The 22,330-nt window shown below is 57.5% G+C and overlaps 1 protein-coding gene across 1 annotated transcript; it reads left to right on the forward strand.

The window, feature by feature from the left end:
• The first annotated feature begins 4,682 nt into the window (after window positions 1-4,682).
• DLX3 (distal-less homeobox 3) lies at window positions 4,683-9,720 on the forward strand. Its single transcript, XM_002923732.4, has 3 exons — window positions 4,683-5,274; window positions 6,120-6,310; window positions 7,883-9,720. The coding sequence occupies exons 1-3, from the start codon at window positions 4,950-4,952 to the stop codon at window positions 8,228-8,230; spliced, it is 864 nt and encodes a 287-aa protein (XP_002923778.2). The 5' UTR covers window positions 4,683-4,949; the 3' UTR covers window positions 8,231-9,720.
• Window positions 9,721-22,330: the final 12,610 nt, after the last annotated feature.

Here is a 22,330-nt window from a genome sequence, read left to right on the forward strand (position 1 = left end):
AGCGTGGGGGCTATTCCCCACGGTCCCCTCTCCTGGTCACTCAGCTCCAGTCCATTCCCAAGCACTACTGCTCGGCCTCCTTGCTGTCTCTCAAACCCATCTGCTTTCCTCCATCCTCACTGCCTCCTCCTTATGTTGGACCCAATTGCCCTCTTGCTTGGACTCCTTCAGTAGCCTCCTGGCTGTTCCCCAGCCTCTAAACTTGTTCCCTCTGATTCATCTCCAAACGGCAGCCAGAGGGACGCTTCTAGAACCAACATCCAATCATGTCTCTCCCTAGATTAATATCTTCCAGTGGTTCTGTGTAGCCGCTAAATAAAGCCCATTCTTCTGCTCTGGGGTTCTTTTTTTTTTTTTTTAAGATTTTATTTATTTATCTGACAGAGAGACAGCCAGCGAGAGAGGGAACACAAGCGGGGTGGGGGGGTGGGAGAGGAAGAAGCAGGCTCCCAGTGGAGCAGGGAGCCCGATGCCAGGCTCTATCCCAGGACCCTGGGATCACGGCCCTGAGCCAAAGGCAGATGCCTAATGACAGCCACCCAGGCGCCCCTGCTCTGGGGTTCTAAGGGCTCTGTGCTCTGGGTCTCCGGCTCCACTCCACCTTTACCTTTAACCAATTCTCCCCCAATGCTGTGCCCCAGGCAGTCCCATGAGCCTTTGCAAAAAATTTTTTCCAGAACTCCCTCCTTCCCCTCATCCTTGCTTTTACTGGCCGAGTCTCACACATCCTCCAGGTCTCAGTCCAGATATCCATCTGCCTCCATGTCACCATGTCACAGCAGCATGTGCCACACCTGTCCCAGTACATGTCACATGGTAGTAAAACTGGTGGCTTTTGTGTCTACTCCCCCTGCTGGACCGTGGGCTCCATGGAGAGGGCATTGTGTCTACCTTGTTCTTCCTCCACCCCCAGCACCAAGTCAAGCAGAGGCTCAGGAGGGATTTACTGAATGGATGAAGGACTCCAGGAGACATCTGGGTTGCCAAGGGCAGGAGGTCTGGGGTATATGGCCAAGGGAGTTGGTGAGAAGGTAAAGGCGAGTTCTCCCTTGAGTGACAAGAGTCAGAGAATTTAGAATTTAGAATCAGAGTTTGAAGGGACCTCAGAAACCATCTAATAATCCATTAAAAAAAGAGAATTATTTATTTATATGAGAGAGAGAGTACAGGGGCAGGGGGAGGGACAGAGGGAGAGAGAGAGAGGAAGCCGACTCCCCGCTGAGTTTGGAGCTGGACATGGAGTTCCGTCTCATGACTCCAGGATCATGACCTGTGCCAAATTCAAGAGTCGGACCCTCAACCAACTGAGCCACCCAGGTGCCCCACAATAATCCACTTTTTGTTTTACAAATGACAAACCTAAGAGAAGGAGCCACTGGCTGGACAAGGATGGGTGGGGTGAGGGAGGAGGCAGCTGTGGAGTAAGGCAAGGTGATGATGAAAAGTGAATTTTTCGTGCTGATATAGGGCTCCTAAAATCAGTGAAGAGAATATTCTTTCTGAGTATGATGGTGGGGGTTTTGCATGGAGCTCATTTCTACGCTCTCCAGCGGAGCCAGACTCTGGCCTCCTAATATCGACCACTAGATGGCGTCAGCTCCCCAGGCAAAGGAGAGAGCAAGGGCTGGCCAGCTCACCCCGTCTCCAACCTCCTTCCTGAGTTCCTCTGCTTGGTCCTGGCACTCTGCGAGCCCAGCGGCGGTGGCCATGCCCAGATAGCATGAAACTTGGGTTCCAGGAAACAGCTTGCTTCAACAGTCTACCTTTTCTCATGCCCAGGGAGAGGGTGGACAATGGACTTGGACCTGGTTATTGGCCAGCACAGCATCTCCATCCTGCCAGCCTCCCAGAGACCCCTAACAGACTGCCCCGCAGCATCCTTCCACCAGGGGCGGGACTCTGGCCTGACTGACACCTGCACATCTTGCTGGCCCGGATGAGGTGCAGTTGGTGGCGCTGGTCCCATTACATCGCTGACAACCTGGCCACTCCTGAGCCTGCAGGTGTCTGTGCAAGGGCTGGGGGCTCCAGTTCTGCTGGCCTGCGGGTCCCTGTGAAGCCACACACGGCCCTATCTGGGAAGCTGCTCCTACCTTGGAGTGAGCTCTCTTGATGCCAGTGTGGGCTCCATGCCTCCCCCTTTTCTCATTCTGCAAGCACACTCAGCCTAGATGATTCAGTCCCTCTCCAGGACTAGAGAGTCTCAGTTAGCCATTCAACAAACATCTATTGAGGACTGAGGTTGTGTGTGTCAGGACCTGCTCTAGGTACCTGAAAGGTGAACTGCAAGATACAGTCCCGGAGGCTTGGAGCCCAGCGTGCAATGGACGACCAGATGCTAATCTCACATTACCCAACAATTGTTGAATTGTTCACTTAAGTCTTCAGTGTGCATTTTTGTCCATTTCTTTCAGACTTTCAGAGCAGAACGGAGAGCACAGAAACTATGCTAATGTAATCCACCACCCTTTCAGGATTCCAGGATTCCGGACTCCTGGTCCAGTGCTCACTTACTGAAGTTAAGAGCTACAGGTTGGCGGGGTGGTGAGGAGAGAAAGGAGTGAGGCTTCTGCGAGGACCTCATGAGGAAGGTAGACTGACTCCCTGCCATCTTGAATCACCTGGCCCTCCTTGCCTCGGTGGTGAATGAATGAATGAACTGCTGAGAAGGGGGCTTGCCATATGCTGTCCCTTTTCTGTGGGGAGCTGGGGGCTCCAAAGCAGGCCCTGCCCGCCTCCCCCGCTCGCATCCTGGGAGGGGAGCCGGCCGGGCCAGTGCCCTCGCTGCCCCCAACGCCTCGAGCTTTCTAGGCGCCCTCTTGGCAACAGAACAGAGGGCATCCCGAGCGGGTGGCAACTCGCCCCGCCACGGGCTCAGAGCGGCGGGCGATAGGCGCTGGGGGGACGCGGAGATAGACAGACAGATAGCGCTCCCCTCGCCCGGCCCCCGCCCCCACCTTTCCCACGCTGCGGCCTCCCCGGAGCGGCTCAGATCTGGCGGGCACTCCTGCCCCTCTGCCTCCGCCCACCGCAGCTCCCAAAGCCCTGGGAGCCCCTGACAGCCTGTCCGCGGAGTCTAACTTTGGAAAGAGGCACAGAGCCCCCAGCACACTTCCCTGCCTGGCGGAAGAGTCTACCAGGGAAACCCTTCCCCCGGGTTTGGCGAGACTTGGGGAGGCTGCAGAGCCCAGAAATGACCACAAGGTGGCGCGCTGGCACTGCGTGTCCTGGGTCGCCTTAGCCTGGCCCGGCAGTCGAAGGGGACAGCAGAGTTGACGGGGCTGCCCTGTGCGAAGGTCCTACGCGGCCAGGAACTGAGATTTGGAGGAGCTCCCCCTCCCCTCAGAAGAAGGCGGAGAGCAGAATTGGGGGTGGAATGGAGAAATGCTGTAGGCGATGGGAACAACTTGGATGACTTTACAGGCCAGATAGGACTTTGGAGCCGCCAGTTGCAGGAAGGGGAGCTTCTTCAGGGCCTTCTCGGAGGGACAGGACTCAATGGAGCATCACGGTGCCCAGTTACTGGAGACTGGGACGTTGCTAAGAGTTTTATACACATCTGCATACAACTACACATGCACAACACAGACACCCCCTCCCATGGCCTTCCACTCACACTGCTTATACTCCCCCCACCATGCCTGCGCGAGCGTACACACACACACACACACACACAGACACACACACACACACACACACCGTGCACTTTTGTGCATCTCTGTATACTGTGGAACACGTGAAACCTTTACACCACATACCCCAATACACCCGTGCCATATACCTGATCTCTCCAAATGCCTGCATTCCCCCAGTATTGTCCCCAATGCACAGAATCTGCCCCCAAACTTACTGAGACACACAGAGAGGCAGCCTGTGTCTCCCCCCCTCCCAGCCTCATGGGGACCCTAGGTCCCCTGCTCCCTCCGGCAAGCATGGGCAATCTCTGAAACTGCATCACCAGACAGGTCATGGCCTTCCACCCTCTGCATTAGCCCCTAAATCCACACACACCTGCCCCCCCCGGGGGGGCTGCCTCTTCAACAGGACCCTCTCAGCCCCATTATGACTTTCACAGTCCCAAAGCACTTTGCCCTGATGGGCCCCTTTCTCTGTAAAGGCATCCAAGATTACATTTTATGACTGCATTGCTGTAAATATATCAATATATAGTTAAACATTTCCTTCAACCTAAAATGTCTTTCCCTTTTCGTCTGATTGCAAAAGAAATTACAATATTTTCACGAGCCCTGGGTCCTTCCCAGTCTGGGCACATCTGTCCGCCTGTCATTTGCAGAGCGTCGGCACACGCACCACCTTGGACTACCTCCCTCCTCAAACACCCAATGGGCAAATTCCCCTGCTTCCCCATCTCCCAGCCTCAGCCAGGGAGACAGACAGACTGACAAATCCTGGGGGCCCCCCGGCGGAGACACCCTCCCCCCACTCCTTCCTTGGGAGACACGGAGGGGGGTCTGAACTGGGGGAGGGAGCCACAAGAGGAGTAACGAGGGGCGTGTGTGCCTGCGTGTGTGTGTGTGTGTGTGTGTGTGTTTTGGGTAACAACAAAGAATGGGGGAGAGAGAGAAGAGAAAGAGAGAGAGAGAACGAAAGAGCTCAAGAACATGTTTTGCCTCCAAGGCAAGACTTGCAGCCAATCAGAGCGCTGGAGCCTCCCTCCGCGGCTCCACTATTGAGTCTATAACCGGCTGGCCGGGCGGTGCTGGCAGCATTTGACTGTGGCTTGGGACGCGACGAGAGGCGCGCAGCGATCGCCCGAAGGCCGGCGATGGTCTAGGCGCCCCTCGGCTTCCCCTCCCCCGAGACCCCGCGGGCCCTCCCCTCGGCCTCCCGACCCACACCCCCGCCGCGTCTCCTGCGCCTCCTCGGAGCTCCTGCCCGCTTCGGCTCGGCGGCCCAGGCCCGCCCCGGGACGCGCGGCGCCCGCCAGGATGAGTGGCTCCTTCGATCGCAAGCTCAGCAGCATCCTCACGGACATCTCGAGCTCGCTGAGCTGCCATGCGGGCTCCAAGGACTCGCCCACCCTGCCCGAGTCTTCGGTCACCGATCTGGGCTACTACAGCGCTCCCCAGCACGACTACTACTCGGGCCAGCCCTACGGCCAGACCGTGAACCCCTACACCTACCACCACCAGTTCAATCTCAACGGGCTTGCGGGCACGGGCGCTTACTCGCCCAAGTCGGAATATACTTATGGAGCCTCCTACCGGCAATACGGGGCGTACCGGGAGCAGCCGCTGCCAGCCCAGGACCCAGGTGAGAGCTTGATAGACAGAGAAAGGCGGGGAACGGAAGCCCAAATCTGGGGAAGCGTCGGAGTGGGGGGAGAAAAGTGCTGTCTCAAGTTAGACAGAGTGGGCTAGATGACCCCGAGAGGGGACAGACGACCTTTCAGTCCCGAGGCTGGGCATCCGTGTCTCGGTGAGGATGGGGCCAGCTAGGGGAGGAAGAAGTGGGGTGTCAGGGGACCTCTGAATCGAGGTGTTTTCGCGGGCACATCAACTCTTCCATCGGGTGGGAAGGGCTTGGGGTTACGCAGTGGGAACTGGAAGCTCCAGGGACCCTCTGGCTGTGGGCGGGGGAGAGGGGGGAATGGTGAGGGGGACATGGAGAAAGACAGACAGACACACACACACACAGAGAGAGAGAGAGAGAGAGAGAGAGAAAAGCAGAGACTGTGAAGTGGAAAAATGAAAAAAAGAAAGGTGGAGAAAGAGCAAAAGAGAAATGTGGAGCGACAAAGTGAGAGAAAGGAACAGAGGAAAGGCCAAGAAAAAAAGAGAAGGAGAAAGGAAGGAAGGAAGAGGGAGCCTGTACTATGCAACTTTTCTGCGAATCTAAAACTATTCCAAAATTTAAAAAGTTTAAAAAAAGAAAAAGGAAGGAAGGGAGAACGGAGGGAAAGAGCGAGAGAGGTGACCGAGGGCAAGGTGGGGCGAGAAGGGGGTGGTCGGCAGGCGGGTGGCGAGGAAACGCGAGGCTGGGAGGCGAGCCGGGAACGCGTCGGAGCGAAGCCTCGGCGGTCCCCGCCCGGTGGCCGGCGGGGCGCAGGGGGCGCAGGCCCAAGCTGAGCCGCCCCCCGCCCGGTGCGTTGCCCATAGTTTCCGTGAAGGAGGAGCCGGAAGCCGAGGTGCGCATGGTGAACGGGAAGCCCAAGAAGGTCCGAAAGCCGCGCACCATCTACTCCAGCTACCAGCTGGCCGCCCTGCAGCGCCGATTCCAGAAGGCCCAGTATCTGGCGCTGCCCGAGCGCGCTGAGCTGGCCGCGCAGCTGGGCCTCACGCAGACACAGGTCAGTGCGGGGCCGGCGAGGGCCGCCGGGGCTCGGTGGGGCCGCGCGGGACCCGGGGGCTCCCCAGGCGCCGCCGAAGCCGGCTGGCCTTTGGAATCCCCGGCAGGCCCTTGAAACCCTTGCCGATAGAGGGAAGGTCACCCCTCCCCCATGCCAAGTCTCAAATGCTGTCGGAAGTGTCTGCATTAAAACGTGTACAGGCGTGCATATTTGTGAACCTGTGCAACTGTGTGTGTCCGTCACAAGGAGAGGTATCGTCCCCTTACTCCAGACTCCCTAGCTCCCAGGCTTCTCAGCAGTGCTTGTCCCGCGGTTCCCAGGAGTCTGCATACCGTGTCCCCCCCACTAGGCCAGGCATGTGTGTGCAGCCTTGTACCTACATGCGTGTATGCGTGGATATTTGCACACATGCTAATGGGTCGGAATGGTCGCATAAGGAGTGCGACCTTTCCAGGGTCATCGTGTTGATAGATGGAGGGACACGTGTACGCAGCTGTGTACATGGCTGTGCACAGTGGTGAGCGCATGTACAAAAACGGATGCTTCTACCAAAACACCGCATACATGCTTAGCACCCAGATGCTTCAGCCCTTCCCAAGCCAGGAAGGGAGATTCCCCCCAAAGGGAGATAGGAACTCAAAGGTGAGCTCCCCCCCGCCCCCCAGCCTGTTCCTAGAGCCCCCAGCAGCCTGTGCCAGCTCAGGGGAGGAGTGGCTGGTGGATGCCTGGCTCCCTACAGGTGTTGACAGGCGGGCCTGGGTTGCTGCGTGGGGCCCGGTCCTCTGGGAATCTGGGTCACCCAGTGAGGAGCTGATTCATTGTTTGTACCAGTCATGGGGTGGGGAGCAGCAGGGGGAGGGGGAGACACCCCAACGGAAATTTGGGGAATCATGGCTCACCTGCTCCTGAGTCCCCAGGTGACCCCCATGAGCCAGCCCCCAGCACTCCTGGTGCTCCCGTCCGTGGGGCATGTACCTGGGTGCCTCCGTGCCTGCTCGTATCTTCATAACCTGGGGTCTGAGTGTGATGCTGTGAGTGGGCACACTCCTGCACATGGAGATGCTTCCGTGGGTGTGTGTTTGTCTCTGTGGATCTGTGTGCCTCTTCGTCTGGGTTTCTAATGTGAACGAAATACCACGAACTGCCCATCCCCCACCTCATGGGCTGCCTTTTACCGAGTGCTTACTATATACCAGGCGGTCCTAAGTTCTTTATCTGTCCGAACTTATTTGAGCTTCATGATGACCCTACGAAGTAGGGGCTCTCAGCATCCCCATTTTGCAGATGGGGAAGACGAGAACCTGAGAGGTTAAGTAACTTGCCCAAGGTCACACACTTAGTAAGCAGGCAGAATGGACTTTGGAGCCAGGCAGTGGCCTGTTTCCAATTGCCTTCTATCCCAGGTAGAAGAAAGAGGCTGGCCCTGGGTCAGGACACCTGGGTTTTGCCTGGATCTTGTGTGTAACATGGGGTACTGGACTTGCCTTCTCTAGGCGGGGTCCTCTTGAGGTTTTCCCTAAGCATCCTGAGAGGCTAACTTGCTCCCCCTTTTCTATACGCCCTCCCGCACAGGTGAAAATTTGGTTCCAGAACCGCCGCTCCAAATTCAAGAAGCTGTACAAGAACGGGGAGGTGCCCCTAGAGCACAGCCCCAACAACAGTGATTCCATGGCCTGCAACTCACCGCCGTCCCCCGCCCTCTGGGACACTGCCTCCCATGCCACTCCCGCCCCCGCCCGGAGTCAGCTGCCACCGCCGCTCCCATACAGTGCCTCCCCAAGCTATCTGGACGACCCCACCAACTCCTGGTACCATGCACAGAACCTGAGTGGACCCCACTTACAGCAGCAGCCGCCTCAGCCGGCCGCCCTGCACCACGCCTCCCCCGGGCCCCCGCCCAACCCTGGGGCTGTGTACTGAGCACCCACCTGGCCTGAACCTCCCGCGAAGGACCCGGGACCAGGCAGAAGGCGCCTCCGTCCTAGCCGACACTCAGGAATCATCGAGGAGCACAGGGGAAAAGGCACCCCTTTCCCCCTTCCCTTGCCCCTTTCTCCAGGGACCCGAGAGCTTCCAGATGAAATATGCATGGACCAAGGATGTCCCCTGAACCTCCCTCCCCCTGCCTAGGCACTGGGGTCCCCCTCCAGATGTTGGGGCACTCCATTCCAGCTGGGACAGCCGTTCCCCTTCTGCTCCAGGAGCCTGGATTGGCTTTCAATGGCCCATCGCCTTCCAGCTTCTAAAACTTAGTGCTCATTCCGCAGACTGGAGACCTTGGGGACCAGGGAGACTGCGGAGCGTTTGCAGGTCAGGCCTGGGCTGGGGACCTGCTAGGCCTGGTCCTTCCCAAGCCACCTGTGGCTCCCCACTTTCCGAGCATCCCTTCTGCCAAAAAGACATTGGATATCGTGACCAGGACTCAGGGTGGGGACGTCAGGCAGCCCCCAGCCCGCACTTCTAGCCCTCATTTCAGATTTGAGGGCTAAACCAAAGAACGCCCCCCCTCCCCAAGTGAGGGAATCTTTTAATATCTGTGGCTTTAGAGGGAAGAACTCAAGGAGCCATCTCTCTCCTCTCTCCCCCTCTGGTCGGAGAGGGGCGGTGGGTCTCAGGTGTCTTTCCTAAGGACCCATTTCTTCTTCCGTGTACAGGACTTTGCACAACTTTGGTTTTAAAAGCTGTTGAAAACTAGGAAAACAAAGGGCATTGTTACCAGATAGGACCAGTCTCCCCTGCATGGGCACCTCTGCTCTGCCCCACCCCCACCCACCTCTTCCTCTCCTCCAGTAAGTTGGCAGTTTGGGCGCCAAACCCCAAATCTCCAAGGAAACATGCCAGGCAAGACAAACCCCAAAACATCCCCTTTCCGGTGACTTTGGAAACAGATTGCTCCCGCAGATGGAGAATGGGGGGTGAGGTGCACCGGGAGAGAGGGGAGGGCGACAGCTCCGTGCCTTTAGGGGTGAGGGGGTGGCTGTCTGGAGGGCTGGCAGCGCCGCCCCTCCTTCGCCCAGACATCCCCCCAGAGCTAACCTTCCTCCACCCTGATGTGGTCAAACATCGAAGAAAAGGGGAGGTAGAGACTGACTATATATAGTATGTATTTTTTTTTTAAAGAGCAACAGAGAGAAGCGGCCTCCTCCCTACTGTGGTTTCCTATTCATGTGGTCCTTTCCTCCTGGACGTACCTGCCTGTGCGTCGTGAGCTGAGAGAAACAGGGATGTGGGCTCCGGCTGGATTTGGCTTTGGTGGGAGGTGCGGGAGCAAGCAGAGACGAGGTAGATCCCAGAGTCCCACCCGAGGGGGGGCAGGAACGAAGCCAACTCCCACTCCCTCTCAGCCTTCTCATTTCTGCTTTCTTACTGGATCCATCTTTATATATAACGTTAATAAAAAAGAAGAAAATAACCACTGAGCTCTTTGAACTGGAGGCTGGAGGCTGGAGGCAGACAGCTCTTGGGTAGGGCCTGGGAGTTGGGGAAGGTGTTGGACACAGAGAGACTGCTGAGCCTCCAGGGGTTCCTGGGGGACTCAGAGCCCTGAGGATCCACTGCTGGGACTCTGGGCTCAAGGGCTGGCCTGGGCCTGGCCCCTGGTGGCAGGTGCCCCTGACCCTGTGGCTGCCCCTGTCTTGGGCAGGTCTGGGTGGGTGGGAGGCTCCCAGCCGTGGCCTCCCTGACTCCACTGTGCTTGGCGGCTTGGCGTTCCTTGCCTGCCAGCCAGCTGCCTTCCGCCACTGCCGCCGCAGCCAGGTCACCTCAGGGCTGCTCTTTGATCTTGGGCTCACACACAGACATGCTTGCACACGCGTGTAAACCCCCTGCCTCCACGCCCAGGCACTCCCCGGTCCCTCACTCTCTGGTCTGTCCCTTCCAGCTTGGCGTGAGGGCGGGGTCTCAGGCAGGGGGAACACCACTGCTCCCGAAGCTGACAGGGACCCCAGCCCATGCTGGGGATCCAAGCGGGATGAGGGAGGCAAACAGACCGAGGGGCTTCTGTGTTTCCCTTCTCAGGCTGAGTCCCTGACTCAGAGCCTTCTTGCTACTGCCCCCCCACACAGACCGCCTGGGCCAGCATTGCTCCCACCCTCCCCTCCTAGCTGCTCACCTCCAAGACTGGAGACAGGGAGCTAGAGGTTCTGGAATGAAGGGAGGTGTGTGGGTGACACATGCTGGTGCAGGTGGGAGACAGTGTAAATGCGTGCACACGCCTGTGAGCTCCCTTTCTCTCTTACACACATGTACCGAGACTCGCGGTGCCATCTCTCCCTCCTCACCCCTGCATGGACTCCCACTTGAGACAGACACACACACACACCTAAGACCCCTTGGCGTCACACAAACGTACAAAGCCATAACACTCCCAGAGACGGGGGGCCCCCAACATGCAGGTGCGCAAACACGCGTCCCTTGCATCACCCCAGAGTGACACGCAGGTACGAGCCCGCGCACACGAGACCGAGGCTCCCCGTCCTGGAAAAAGTCTTGGACTGAAAATCAGCAACACCACCCAGCAGCCAAGGTGACCCAGCTCAACCTGAAACCTCCCTGCGGGGCCCTCAGTTTCCTCATCTGTCAAATGGGGACAACAAGCCCCGCCCTGTTGGCCTCCCGGGGCTGTTGGGAGGCATGAAGCAGAACACAACTGAGAGGTCAGAAGGAAGGGTCTCTCAGGCTCCTCCCCCCCCAGGACCTGGGTAGACAGCAGTCCCGGGCACCTGGCCTGGGGGTGCTCCGGGCTGGGCTCCCAAACGGTGGGGAGCCCCCCCCAGCCCCACTGTACCCCTCTCCCTCTCTGGAGGCTGGCCTTGCCTCCCCTCAGGCCCGAGGGAGGCGGAAGGGAGGAGGGCCTTCCGCCCACGGACGCCAGCCGCGCTGGCAAGGGTTAAGCGGCAGCTGCCAGGCGGGGCTGCGCTGAGCAGTTTGGTTTGAGGGCTGCGTGCAGGCAGGAGCGGCGAGGCGGCAGCCGGGCAGACTTGCTGGAGACACTGCGTTTTATTAGGGCTGGGCTGCCAGCAAAGGGAGGGAGAGGGAAAAAAAGGGCAGAAAGAGAGAGGAAGGAAGGAGGAGGCTGGGCAGGCAGGCTGGCGGGCGGGCTGCTGCGGGATGAAAGGATGTTGTAAGCTCCCTAATTCCTCCCTGCTCATTCCTGCTCTGTCAGGCTGGATTAACTGCCCCGGTGACCTCCCGCGGGGGTCAGCCCCACCCCTGACCTCCCCTTCCTCCTCGCCTCACCTCGGGGCCACTCAGCTCGTCCCCCTCACTGGTCCTGGGCAGGGGGCACAAAGAAAGGGCTGGGGTGGGGGACCTGGCAGGGTGCCAGGGTGGGGCCGCTGAGCCCATCTTTTGCCAGGTGCTTCTTGACGACACAGGTTGCCTCGTGACAAGCTTTGGGGAAGGGGAAGGGGGCTGGGGAACCCCAGTCTGCCCTGGGGGTCGCTGTTCTCCGAACCTAACAGCTGACGATCGCTACAGTCCTACTCTGTGCCAGGCATTGGGCGTGGGACCCTCACCAGGGGCAGGGAGGTGGGTGATATAGTACCCATTCTTCAGATGGGGAAATGGAGGCTCAGAGAGGTTCAGTCTCTGTCAAGGTCACATAACTAATATGTGGCGATGCTGGGATTTGCACCCAGGTCTGTCTGGAGATTGGGTGCTCTTAATGGGCTTTTCTGCCTCTCAGTTTACTAAGGCGCCCCAGGGCAGAGCGTCAGAGAGCAGGAACCCGCCGCCGCCACAACCCGCCGCCGCCGCTCCACCCACCCCAGCCCGCCAGCCCTCCTCCCCGGGGCTCTTCCCTGGAGGAGAAGTGGAGGGGGGAGGGGCTGGTCCGAAGAAAAGCTTAATGCTGCGGTCAGGAATGTGTGCGCTGGAGTCAGCTGACCTGAGCGGAATCCTGCCTCCACCACTGCCCGGGCTGGGTGATCTTGGACAAGTCACTTTAACCTTCCAAGCCTCAGTTTCCCCATCTGCACTGTGGGGATAATGCTACCTGCCTACTAGGGTTGTTGAGAGGATTAAATAGGATAATGTGAGTAAATGCTTAACGAGGTACCCAGCACAGGGCGAGTACTGCTCGGTTCATGAGAGTTGGTGTTGACGACGGTGGATGGTGACGACGGTGACGATGGTGATGGGGGGGGCGAGAAGGGGCTGACTCCCCACCTTGCTTCCTGCCCCCTCTCGTCCTTCCATACCTTCAATTCAGACCCAAGCCACTGGCTGCCCTTGATCCAGCCCTCTTGAAGAGGAGTCGGTGCTCTCCCAAAAGGAGTCCATCAGCCAGTATTTAGCGAGCACCTGCTCCAAGCCCGGCACTGCAGGGGCTGGCACACAGCTGCCTGGAGCCTGGGGAAGGGAGGCACACACCTGTACCAGGTGCTTCGGGCCAGAAGCGGGGCCAGCCGTGGAGATGCCCCCAGCTGGGCAGACCCGACACAGCCTGGGAGGACCGCGGAGGGGCTGTCAGGGAAAGGGCAGGGGCAGTGGGTGGGAAGGAGTCCTGGGGGAGGCTCCATGGAAGAGGTAGCATTTGAATTATGCCCTGAAAGAAGGATGACAGCATGACAGGCAGTGCTGGGGCCTGGAGACGTACTCCCTAGAGTGCCAGCTATGGAATAACTCCCCTTCCAGGACTCAGGTGGAGAGGAAGGAGGCCCAGGGGAGAGCTCCAGGCTAGCTAGAGGGCTGCTGAAGGAAGGGGCAGACTGGATGCAGAAGGTTCCTAAGTCTTTCTCCAGATGCCAGGCTCAGAGAAGGGCAGGGTCTGGCAGTTCCCAGCCCCTCAATTGTGCTGGCATCGGCCCTCACATCCTGAATTTGGGGAAAGGAAGCTCCCTGCCCCCCTTCTGAGAGGAGACAGCCCTGGCCCTTCTCTACCCCTGTCTCTGAGTCCCCTCACTTTACGGGATCCTGGGCAAGGGATCCTAGAGCTCTCACCCCAGTTCAGCCTGCATACACCATTCGCCTTGGCAACACACCATCACTACAACTTACTCCCCAGTCTAGGGAAGCCCCCAGACCTCAGTGCGGAGGGGGGTTCTGGGCAGCTGAGATAGGACCCCTGGTGTGCAGCCTCCCAGCCCCTAGGGGAGGGCTCTGGTTGGCTAAGGCAGGCTGATTGAGTTACATCAACCCAGCCCGGAGGGGATGGAAGAGGAAGGGAGGGGAGACAGAGGGGAGAGCAGAGAGGGGAGGAGAACCGAGGGGGGAGGAGAAGGGGGCGCCTGCTGCCAGCACCCTGGCCTCTGTTTTTCCAGCCTTAATTGCAGCGTTAATCACCTTAATAAGCTGTTTACCAGCCACCCAGCAGCCTGAGACTGGGAGACTTAGCAGCCAGAAAGTGCTTGGAGATGAGTTTCCCGGCAGCCCCAGGGAAGGGGAGGCAGTGCTGACTGGGGGACCCTGGGGGAGGAGGCTTGGGGCAGAGGGGACAGGTGGGGGCTGGTGGAGAAGGCTGGGGTCAAGAAAGTGCAGAAGGCCAGCCTCCTGCTCTTCGAAGAGGCCCAGCCCCCTTCCACAGAAGCCCTGGAGTCAACTCCTTGGGCTAACCTTCTCTGACATCCAGCCTGGGTCCACAGCACGCCCCCTTTCTCCTTTGTCCCTCAGGCCCATGCAGCATGACCAACAGAGTGACTTCCCAGGCCCCAGTTCCCAGTTCTGTAGAGGCATCTGGCCATCTTGACTGCCTTGTCCCCAGCTCACAACACGCGGCATGGACCCCATGACTATTTTGTCCACCCTGGGCTGCAGGGCAAGTGGACATCTTAATACCAAGGTCCCCGGGGACAGAGCTGGGAGATGATCTGAAGCGGGGTGAGGGGGGCCCGGGGGGTGAGGGCAGGGACTTGGGCATCTTCCCCAGGATGGGATGTACCCCCCCACGCCCAGCACAGGCTGCCGTAGCGGGATGCCCAGTGAGCACGGAGTACCTGAACGAGTAAAGGAAGCGACAGACCTCTTGGGCCCCTCACGCAAACCCTCTTGGCTTCAGTCCCTGCTCCCATCAGATGAGGGTGAGCCTGACGGGGAATGATACCTGCCCCTGTCTTTTGGGTCTTGGGGGTTCAATGAGAGGAAAGCCCAACACCGAGTTGCTGCTCCCGAGCCAGCACAGGGCCTGACAGGGCTGCACCCTCCCTGCGCATCATCTCATCTAATTGTTGGGAGTCAGCCCCAGAGAGACTTTGTGACTTGCCCAAGGTCACACAGCAAATGCGGGGCAGCGCTATGGCATGCCTGTTGGGGCTCCTCTGCCTATCAGCAGGCCATAGCTGGACAGGCACTACTAAGTGGGCTCTGAAACCCTGGCCCCCAGGCTGCAGAACTGAGAATGTTCTCTGCAGGACAAGTGGGTCAGACCTAACGATCTGAGCAACCCCATCCCAGGGGCTGGAGAATTTTGGAGGCTCTGCTGGGGGTGGGAATGGGGGGAGTATGGAATTGGCCTGTTGGGCCCCTTGGAGTCCTGGAAATCTCAGAGGCCCTGGAAGCACTTGGGAAGGGTCTGGAGTCTGCTGGCTGCTCTGCCCCAGGTCGGCAGTCTGAGAGAGGAGGGGCTGAGGGGTGCAAGGCAGCAGGATAAGCCCCCTAGGAGGAAGCCGACCTGGGGAGGGGGCCGATGGGGGGTGGAACCCAGAGGCTCAAACTTCTTGGTTGTCTCTTGGGGCAACTTGGAGCAGGATTAGAGATGTCTGCTGAGTAAGCAGGGCAAGGAGACTCCACACCCTGGAAGATGAGCTGGTATGGGGAAGGGGGTATCCCCCCACCCCGGGCAGTTCACCTTGAACCTGGCAAAAGGCAGCAGTGTGCCCTTCCCTGTGCACGGAGAGTGCCTGGCCACGTCATGCAATGCGTGTGGCACCGTCCCACACCCACCCCTGGGGCCAGGCAGGCCTGCCCTGAGCTCAGGAATCACCCATGGGGGAGGTGGGGGGAGAGACGTACCCTTGGCTAAGGGAGGTTAGGGAGGAAGCTGAGGAAAACAGGAGGCCAGGGGGAGTAGGAGGTTGGCTGGTAAGGAAGGAAAGCAAGAGAGCATTGCTTCCAAGCACAGACTCAGATCCTCCCAAGATCTGGGCGGGGAAGCTGCCGAGCACCTACTGTGTACCAGCCCTATGCCGGGAGCTTTCACGGGCACCGTCTCATTCGATCTTCTCAACTGCGTGAAAGTCAGTGCACTTTTTATTCTATTTCACAGGTGAGATCACTGAGGCTCAGAGAGGTTCAGTAGCTTCCCCTAAAGTCCCGCAGAGTCCAGGCTTCTGAATCCCTGGTCTGTGGGCGTCTTACCACCCCATGGCCTCCGAGAGTGAAATGGAGAGAAGGAGTGCAGGGCGCCAGGCTCGACCTTTCCCTTTGTTCTCAGACTTGCCCTGTGCCCTTAGAGACACCAGGATTGTCATTCCATAGACTAGGACACGCGTGTCCAAACAGTCATACGTAGGCACACTCCTGAGCTCAAACCCTGGTTTGGACCCTTAACTAGCTGTGTAGCCTCAGGTGAGTCACTTGCCCTCTCTGGGCCTCCCTTTCCCTCCTCTATAAGTGGGGCTAATCGTACCTCTTTTGCGGGGCTGCCAAGGAAATGAGATGGTTTGTATAAAGGGCTTAGCGAGTAGCTTGGCACCATGATGGGCACTCAACAAACTACACTTCGTTTTCAATGAAACCAGCCTGTGTGCCGGTAGGACCCTCCTCAGTTGGCCTAGAGAGTTCTAGGCACCCTCAGTGGGCCCAAAGCTGACCCTTTCTCCTCTGACTGGGGCAGAGCTCTCATACTGGGAATTTCTCCTTCTGAGAAATGGCTTTCTCGATTCCAGTCTAAGTCTGCCATGCTTCAGACGTAATGGAAGGGTGCGCACCAAGGACAGAGCCATGTGCTGGGCCGTAGCGCCAACAGAAGGGAAGAGGGCAAGGGTTAATACTCTTCGGTTACTAATCAGCTAAAGGGCTGCTCTCCCCGCCTGTACACCTAGAGTACTGTATTATTTTGTTACATTATAACAGGAATATTTCCCTTATTTATTGCTAGAGATCAGCTACTGATGTCTTATATATATCTTGTATCCAGCCACTCTACCAAAATGTTCTTAATTCTGCTTTTTTCCCCTAGAGTCTCTTGAGTTTTCTAGGTATACAATCAAATATCAGTAAAAAGGAATGGTTTTACCTGTGCTTCTTAGCTTAGTAGAAGGCATTCTGGGGCGATGGGAGGGGTGACCTTTGATGAAAGCAGAAGTCCAGGGCTTCACGTGCCTCCGCATTAGCTCTGAGCCAAGCAGCCGCTGGATGGTCTCACCTCTTCAAGTCCTTCCTCACCTGGGGACCCTAGAGGGCTGTCCTAGAAACACAATCAGATATCCTCACCCTGTAGCCAGCCTCCTGCACAACTTCCTTCCCTCTTCTCAAAGCAGCTTTGAAATGTAGCCCAGCACTCACATTGCTGGGTTTCTGGGGAAGACAACTAGACTAGGGTTCCGCTTGCAGGTGGAGATCAACAGAGGAACAGTGGGGCTTGGGCAAGATCTCTTCTGGACACAGAAGGTTCTTCTGGTTAGAGACAGCAATGATAATTAATCCTTGCTGAATCCTTACTCTATTATAGTACCTTTTGTGTTTTCACTCATGTAGTCCCCACCACAACTCTGTAAAGACCGTACTACCATTATCTTAATTTTCCAGTTGACGAAGGTGAGGTACAGAGAAGTTAGGAAACTTGCCCAAGGTCACAGAGTTGGATTTGAACCCAGGCATTGGTTCTTTATTATTTTGTGTTCCTGGAGTTGGAACTGTCCTCTTCACCATTGCATGGTAAGCTGGTGAGTCAGAGGAGAATTTAGGTGGGTGGGGGAAGAGGGACACTTTTTGGCACCAGATCGGCATGGCCAAGATGAAGACGTAAGTCACCATATGCCCTGGCGTGATTGATACATTTCACAACACACCGAGACACTCTCCCTGTCTCCATGACCTTCTGAGATAGTTTGATCATTATCCCCACTGCATCGGTGCGGAAATGAAGACCCGGGAAGGTACAGTGACCCGCCCAAGGCCTTTGAGCTACGTGTCTGCATTCCAGAGACTCCATGAAGTCTCCCCAGAGGAGACACATTTTATTTTTCAAGGAGCCAGGAGGAATAAGTCTTCTTGCGTGGATGGGCCTGCCAAGGGGCTGGGAGTGGGAGGGATCCAAGACCAGGGATGAGTCCCAGGGCAGATTCAGCCTTTGGAAAGGGAGGTGGGAGGGCTTGAGGAGGTCACAAGGGATGGAAGAAGCCTGCATTGAGATCCAGCTGATCCCCCTGGGCTTGGGGAATGTGACAGGAGCCGGGCAGAGGCATGTCAGAAGGCTCCTGCAGTCTGGCTTCCCCCAGGATCTGTTGGAGCAAAGAATTCCCGGTGGCTCCAGGGCTGGGAGGAGGAGCTTGCAACAGGCCCCAGCTTGCAGAGACAGAGAAAGCAACTGCTGGGTCCAGCCCTAGAGGAGTGGTCTCAGGGCTCTGCAGCCTGCATGGTGGGCAGTGGGAGGGGTGGGACCTGGGCAAGAGTCATGTGCCCTCATGTACAGTCAGCCCTCGGGCCTCCACCCCAAAGAGAATGCGCGCACCAGGGCTGGGAGGGGGTGATCCGGCAGAGGAAGGAACCACTGAGTGGGGGAGCCCCCGGTCTGAGAGGGGAGGCCAGTGCCCTGTTCTCTGGGAACTCAGTCTGAGGGCGGAGTACGAGTCCTGAAGGGTCAGGCAAAAGAGGACGGAGAAGGTGATCTTGGGAGTGGGCTTCTAGGCTGAGGGGATTCCTGAGCGGAGGGGGAAAGAATGATGCCTCCCAGCTAGCCTCATGACCTCTGTCGGATAATTTGATGCCCTGCTCCTGGCCTCATGATTCAGCCTATATGTTCTTCACTAGTTCGAAGTGGGGAGGATAAGAGAGTGGGGGCCACAGACCAGAGTGGAATTCCTCATGCTGGCCCAAGGGTCTCTCTTCCATCTGATGCCAAATTCAACTGAACTCTAAAGGGGAGGGTTCAGACGCAGCAGAGAGGACTCTATTCCACATATATTCCACAGAGAGTGGCACCCTCCCCTGGAAATGAAGTAATCTCTCCATTTTGGGGCCAGAGAAGCTGAAGGCCTGGCACTGTGAGGCGTTGAATCAGAATCCTTGATGTTTGGAGGAAGCTTGGGGCCAACTCCTTTCCCTTCCTGGGCTGGCCAGACATGTCCCCCAGGATGCCAATGGGGCTGAGTACCTCGGAGTCATCAAGCTATGGGGTTGGAAAGAGCTGCCGAATCCATCTATTTTGAGGAGGGAAGCAAAGCCCTGTATTCAGGGGCCTCCAGTCTGATGGGAGACAGGCTCTGCCTTACAAATCTCCAGCCTGGAGTGGAAAGTGGTGGTGGACACATTTCAACCATTACACGCATGCGTGCACACACAGACGTTTGGGCAAGAGAAATGATCGGAGCTTCAGAGAGGGTATGTAACTTGCCCAAGTCCCCCCCCCCCCAGTAGTGGCAGAACACTTCCCTCCTCACCCTGTGATCCCAGGTCCCCTTCCTCCCTCCTTGCCCCTGGAGTTGCCCTCAGGGCTGGGAAGAGGGGGGGTGATCCATGGGGATCTCAGAGAGGACAGTGTTTGGGTTCCTGCACCTTGGCTGGAATCGATGGCCATGTCTGGGAGCCATGGGATGTGCCAGGAAGGGCAGCCCCGGAGCTCTTGCTGGAGCTCAGGGAAAGGAGGAGGCAAGGCTTCAGGAAACAAAGAAAATAAAGTCATAATAAAATTACTGGGTTTCTACGGCCATCCAGTCTCCCTCCCCAGCTGATCACCAGGGAAATACTCGCTGAAACTAGGAGACAGAGAGCTTGGACAAAGGGCCAGAGTGAGAGGAGGGGGGGAGGGGGGGAGAGAGAGAGAGAGAGAGCGCGTGCACGAGCGCGCTGTCCCCACTCCTCACCCCCCCCCCCAGGAACCCAGTCTGTGGGTTTCTGGGTATGTTTGTCTCTCTTCGGCGTATGTTTAAGGCCCCCTGCCCCCTCCTGTCTCATCCCTGTGTGTTGTCCTCCTCTCTGTGAATGTGTAACCTGTGAATGCACGTGTCCCTGTACAGTCACGGTGGGGCTTCGTGCGCACGCGCTTACGTCTGCATGCGGCTTGCTAACACGTGCGCCGCTGTGTGTCCACCTGCCTGTGTAGGCACCGTCCTCAGGGGAAATGTGCGTGCCCTTGTGGAGTCCCCGTGCCTGGGTCCCCATACCTGCCCAGTTCTGTGCATTGTCCAGGGTGTTTGTATTTTGAGGATGGGGGTGGAAAGGTCTTTAATTTCCCCTTGTGAACCCATTTGAGCTGGCCAGGAAAGGGGGCGAGGCCACTTTTCCCTCTCTAGGCTTTTTCATCTTGGAAGGCGAGAGACAGTAGTCATCCCAGGGGCTCAATGGCTCCCCCAGGGTCTAACAGCTGGGCTCCTCAGAGCAGGGGTGGAGCAAGGGCTGGAGTAGAGAGAAACCAGAGCTGGAGGCCCTCCTCGTCACCCCTCTGTGGGATGGGAGAAACAAGGGAAGAGATGGCAGAGAAGGGAGGGCATGGAAAAGAAATACTTTGGGATTTTTCTTTTCCACCATAGCTGCAAGAACATTACTCACCTCCTGGAACAGGAGCTCCCAGGGAAAGGGGGGACCCTGGTCCCTTGAACACCAGCTGTCTGTGGGCAGGGTTCAGAGGGGTCTTTGCAGAGGCCTGAAGTCACCATCACCCCTCTGTCTCAGCTCCCCACTCCTCCCTTCTACCTCTAGTCCCCCCATCCCACGCCCTCCGAGGCCACAGGAGTCCTGGCAAGGAAAGGGTTATCCAGGTGCGTGGGGGTGGGAAACTCCTGCGGGGTGCTTTTCTGGAGGAAGAGGCTTCTGTGGTCCTGAGGACTGAGAGCTGAGAGATTTGCCACCACCACCAAAACACTGGAGAGAACCCAGCTGAGACTCCAGCAGGCCTAGCAAGCCTCGATCAGGGGAGGAGGGAGAATGGGTGCACCATCATGTCCTTGGAAGCGAGAAGTCAATGTAGCCTCCTCTGGCTTTTCCCCTCTGTACCCACATCCCTTCCACTTTCTGTGGAAGTCCTGCACCTCCAAGACTCCGTCTACACGGGCCTCAGCTACCCGGATAACATTCCATTGACTCTGGATCCAATCCCAGAAGCAAGTTCAGGCATCCAAACTCAGATGAGGCTTGGAGCTGAGTAATCAGCTGCTAGGGCTGTGCAGACATTTTGTCAGGGATCAACCAGCTCCCTCCCCCCACCTTGCACAGCAGATTTGGGGGTGGGGGAGGGTGGGTCTGTCACTCCGTGTCTTCCTAGCCCCCTCCCACCACCACCTTCTCCCACTTCCCACCTGCAAGTAATTTGGCCAATGAGAGGGCAGTTAAGATTGTGTGCGGAATCCCTCTAGATCTGTGTGCATTTGGTGGGGAGGCGCTAACCTCCTTCCCCTCCAGACCCCGTGCACCCTTTTCCTCTTCACGGCAGCAAATTACTTGTAATTATCTCACATTGAAAACCTTCAGGAGCTGCTCCCAAAATTGCTTTAATTAAATTAATTGAATCTCATTTTGTTGGGGGAGAGAATGGGGGGCCTGTCTTAAAATAGCATATGGGGAGAGGGGAGGGAAGCCCCAAGTCAGCTTCCCCACCCCGTGACTGAGACCCTTGTAGGTAAGAGTGTGCCCTGGCCTCCTGGTTCCCATTCTCCAGTCTCGGCTGATTTTAGATGCCCTTCTGCATTGAGGGCCTCGCCTGTGCCCTGCTTTGGAATGGTGGTGACAAGGAATGTGCGTAGGTCTCCAGCCTCCAGCCCCAATCCTCCTCCCCACCCTTGGGAGGCAGAGAGGTGAGAGGTGAATGGATGGTGGTGGCAGTATGAACTCACCCTGGCCGTGACCCCTCCTCCCCGATAATCACCCAGCAGCCATAAATGCCATTTGTGAAGCGCGTACTATGTTCCAGGCACCGTGTCAAGCATGTTACAAGCACTATCTCACTCCATCATCACAGCTACACCGGGAAGCAGGTCCTATTTGCATTCCCATCTTAGTGGGGAGGAAAACCAGGCTCAGAGAGAGGTTAAGGAACTTGCCAAAAGTCACACAGCAGAGCTGGACTCTTTGGACGCCCAAACTGCCTTTCTTAACCACTCGATTTTGTCCCCACTCCATTGTTGATTTTCCCAGAAGGGAGTCTTCATGGGGAACCACGGGCTCGTCTTTTCCAGCTCAGATGGCTTGAGGGAGGTGAACGGGGCACATCCCCCCCTGGGGTTTCAAGTCTATCCTCACCCAGGAGCCCAGGGATGTCGGACCAACTCCCAAACGGAAAGGACTGCCTTTTCCCCTGGAAAGGTCAGGTGGATGGGGGTAGGGAAGGGGGGCCTGGCCTCTGGCTGGGAGAGTAATTACACTCCTTCTGCTACTTAACTTTACAACCTGGGCTGTTGTTTTAACGATGCGACTCGTGTTGGGCTGTCCAATTAATCTCGCCTTTGGAGGCTTTCCGAGATGGGGCGGTAGATCTTATCTTGGGTCTGTGGAAAGAGGAGTGCAACCTGCAGTGGGAGGAACAGCCTCCCTGAGGGCCTGTGGCCTCCGAGAAGACCCAGGGGTGGGGCTGGGACCTGGGGCTGGGCCTGTGGAGCTGTGGGCTAGGGGCAGAGGAAGGCCCGGAGGAAGATGGAGTGTTTCTGCTCTTGGCACCCTCATTCCTCACTGCTCTGATCTCGGCTTTGGCCCACTCCATGCCTTTTGCCATCCCCAGGATAACCCTCCAGGTGTGTTTTGGCCAGTGGGGGTGGCCATTGACCCAGAAGGGGCCTGGGAGGGGCTGATTGCAGGCCTCCTGCAGTGGGCGTTCCACTGACTTCGTCCGCCCTCTACTCTCCAGAGACCCCAACTTGGGCCTCTCTTGGGCCAGGGGGTTGGCTTGAAGTGCCTGGGTGGGCTTTTCCAACTAAGGCAGCCCCCCAGTTC

This window comes from Ailuropoda melanoleuca, chromosome 13, assembly GCF_002007445.2.
Source record: "Ailuropoda melanoleuca isolate Jingjing chromosome 13, ASM200744v2, whole genome shotgun sequence".
NCBI classification, from domain to species: domain Eukaryota; kingdom Metazoa; phylum Chordata; class Mammalia; order Carnivora; family Ursidae; genus Ailuropoda; species Ailuropoda melanoleuca.

Excerpts from the sequence above, each read along its gene's own strand:
- DLX3 (XM_002923732.4), top strand. The coding sequence starts at position 4,950 with ATGAGTGGCTCCTTCGATCGCAAGCTCAGCAGCATCCTCACGGACATC. Across the intron at positions 5,275-6,119 it reads GCTGCCAGCCCAGGACCCAG|TTTCCGTGAAGGAGGAGCCG; the intron begins GTGAGAGCTTGA and ends CGTTGCCCATAG. Across the intron at positions 6,311-7,882 it reads TGGGCCTCACGCAGACACAG|GTGAAAATTTGGTTCCAGAA; the intron begins GTCAGTGCGGGG and ends CCTCCCGCACAG.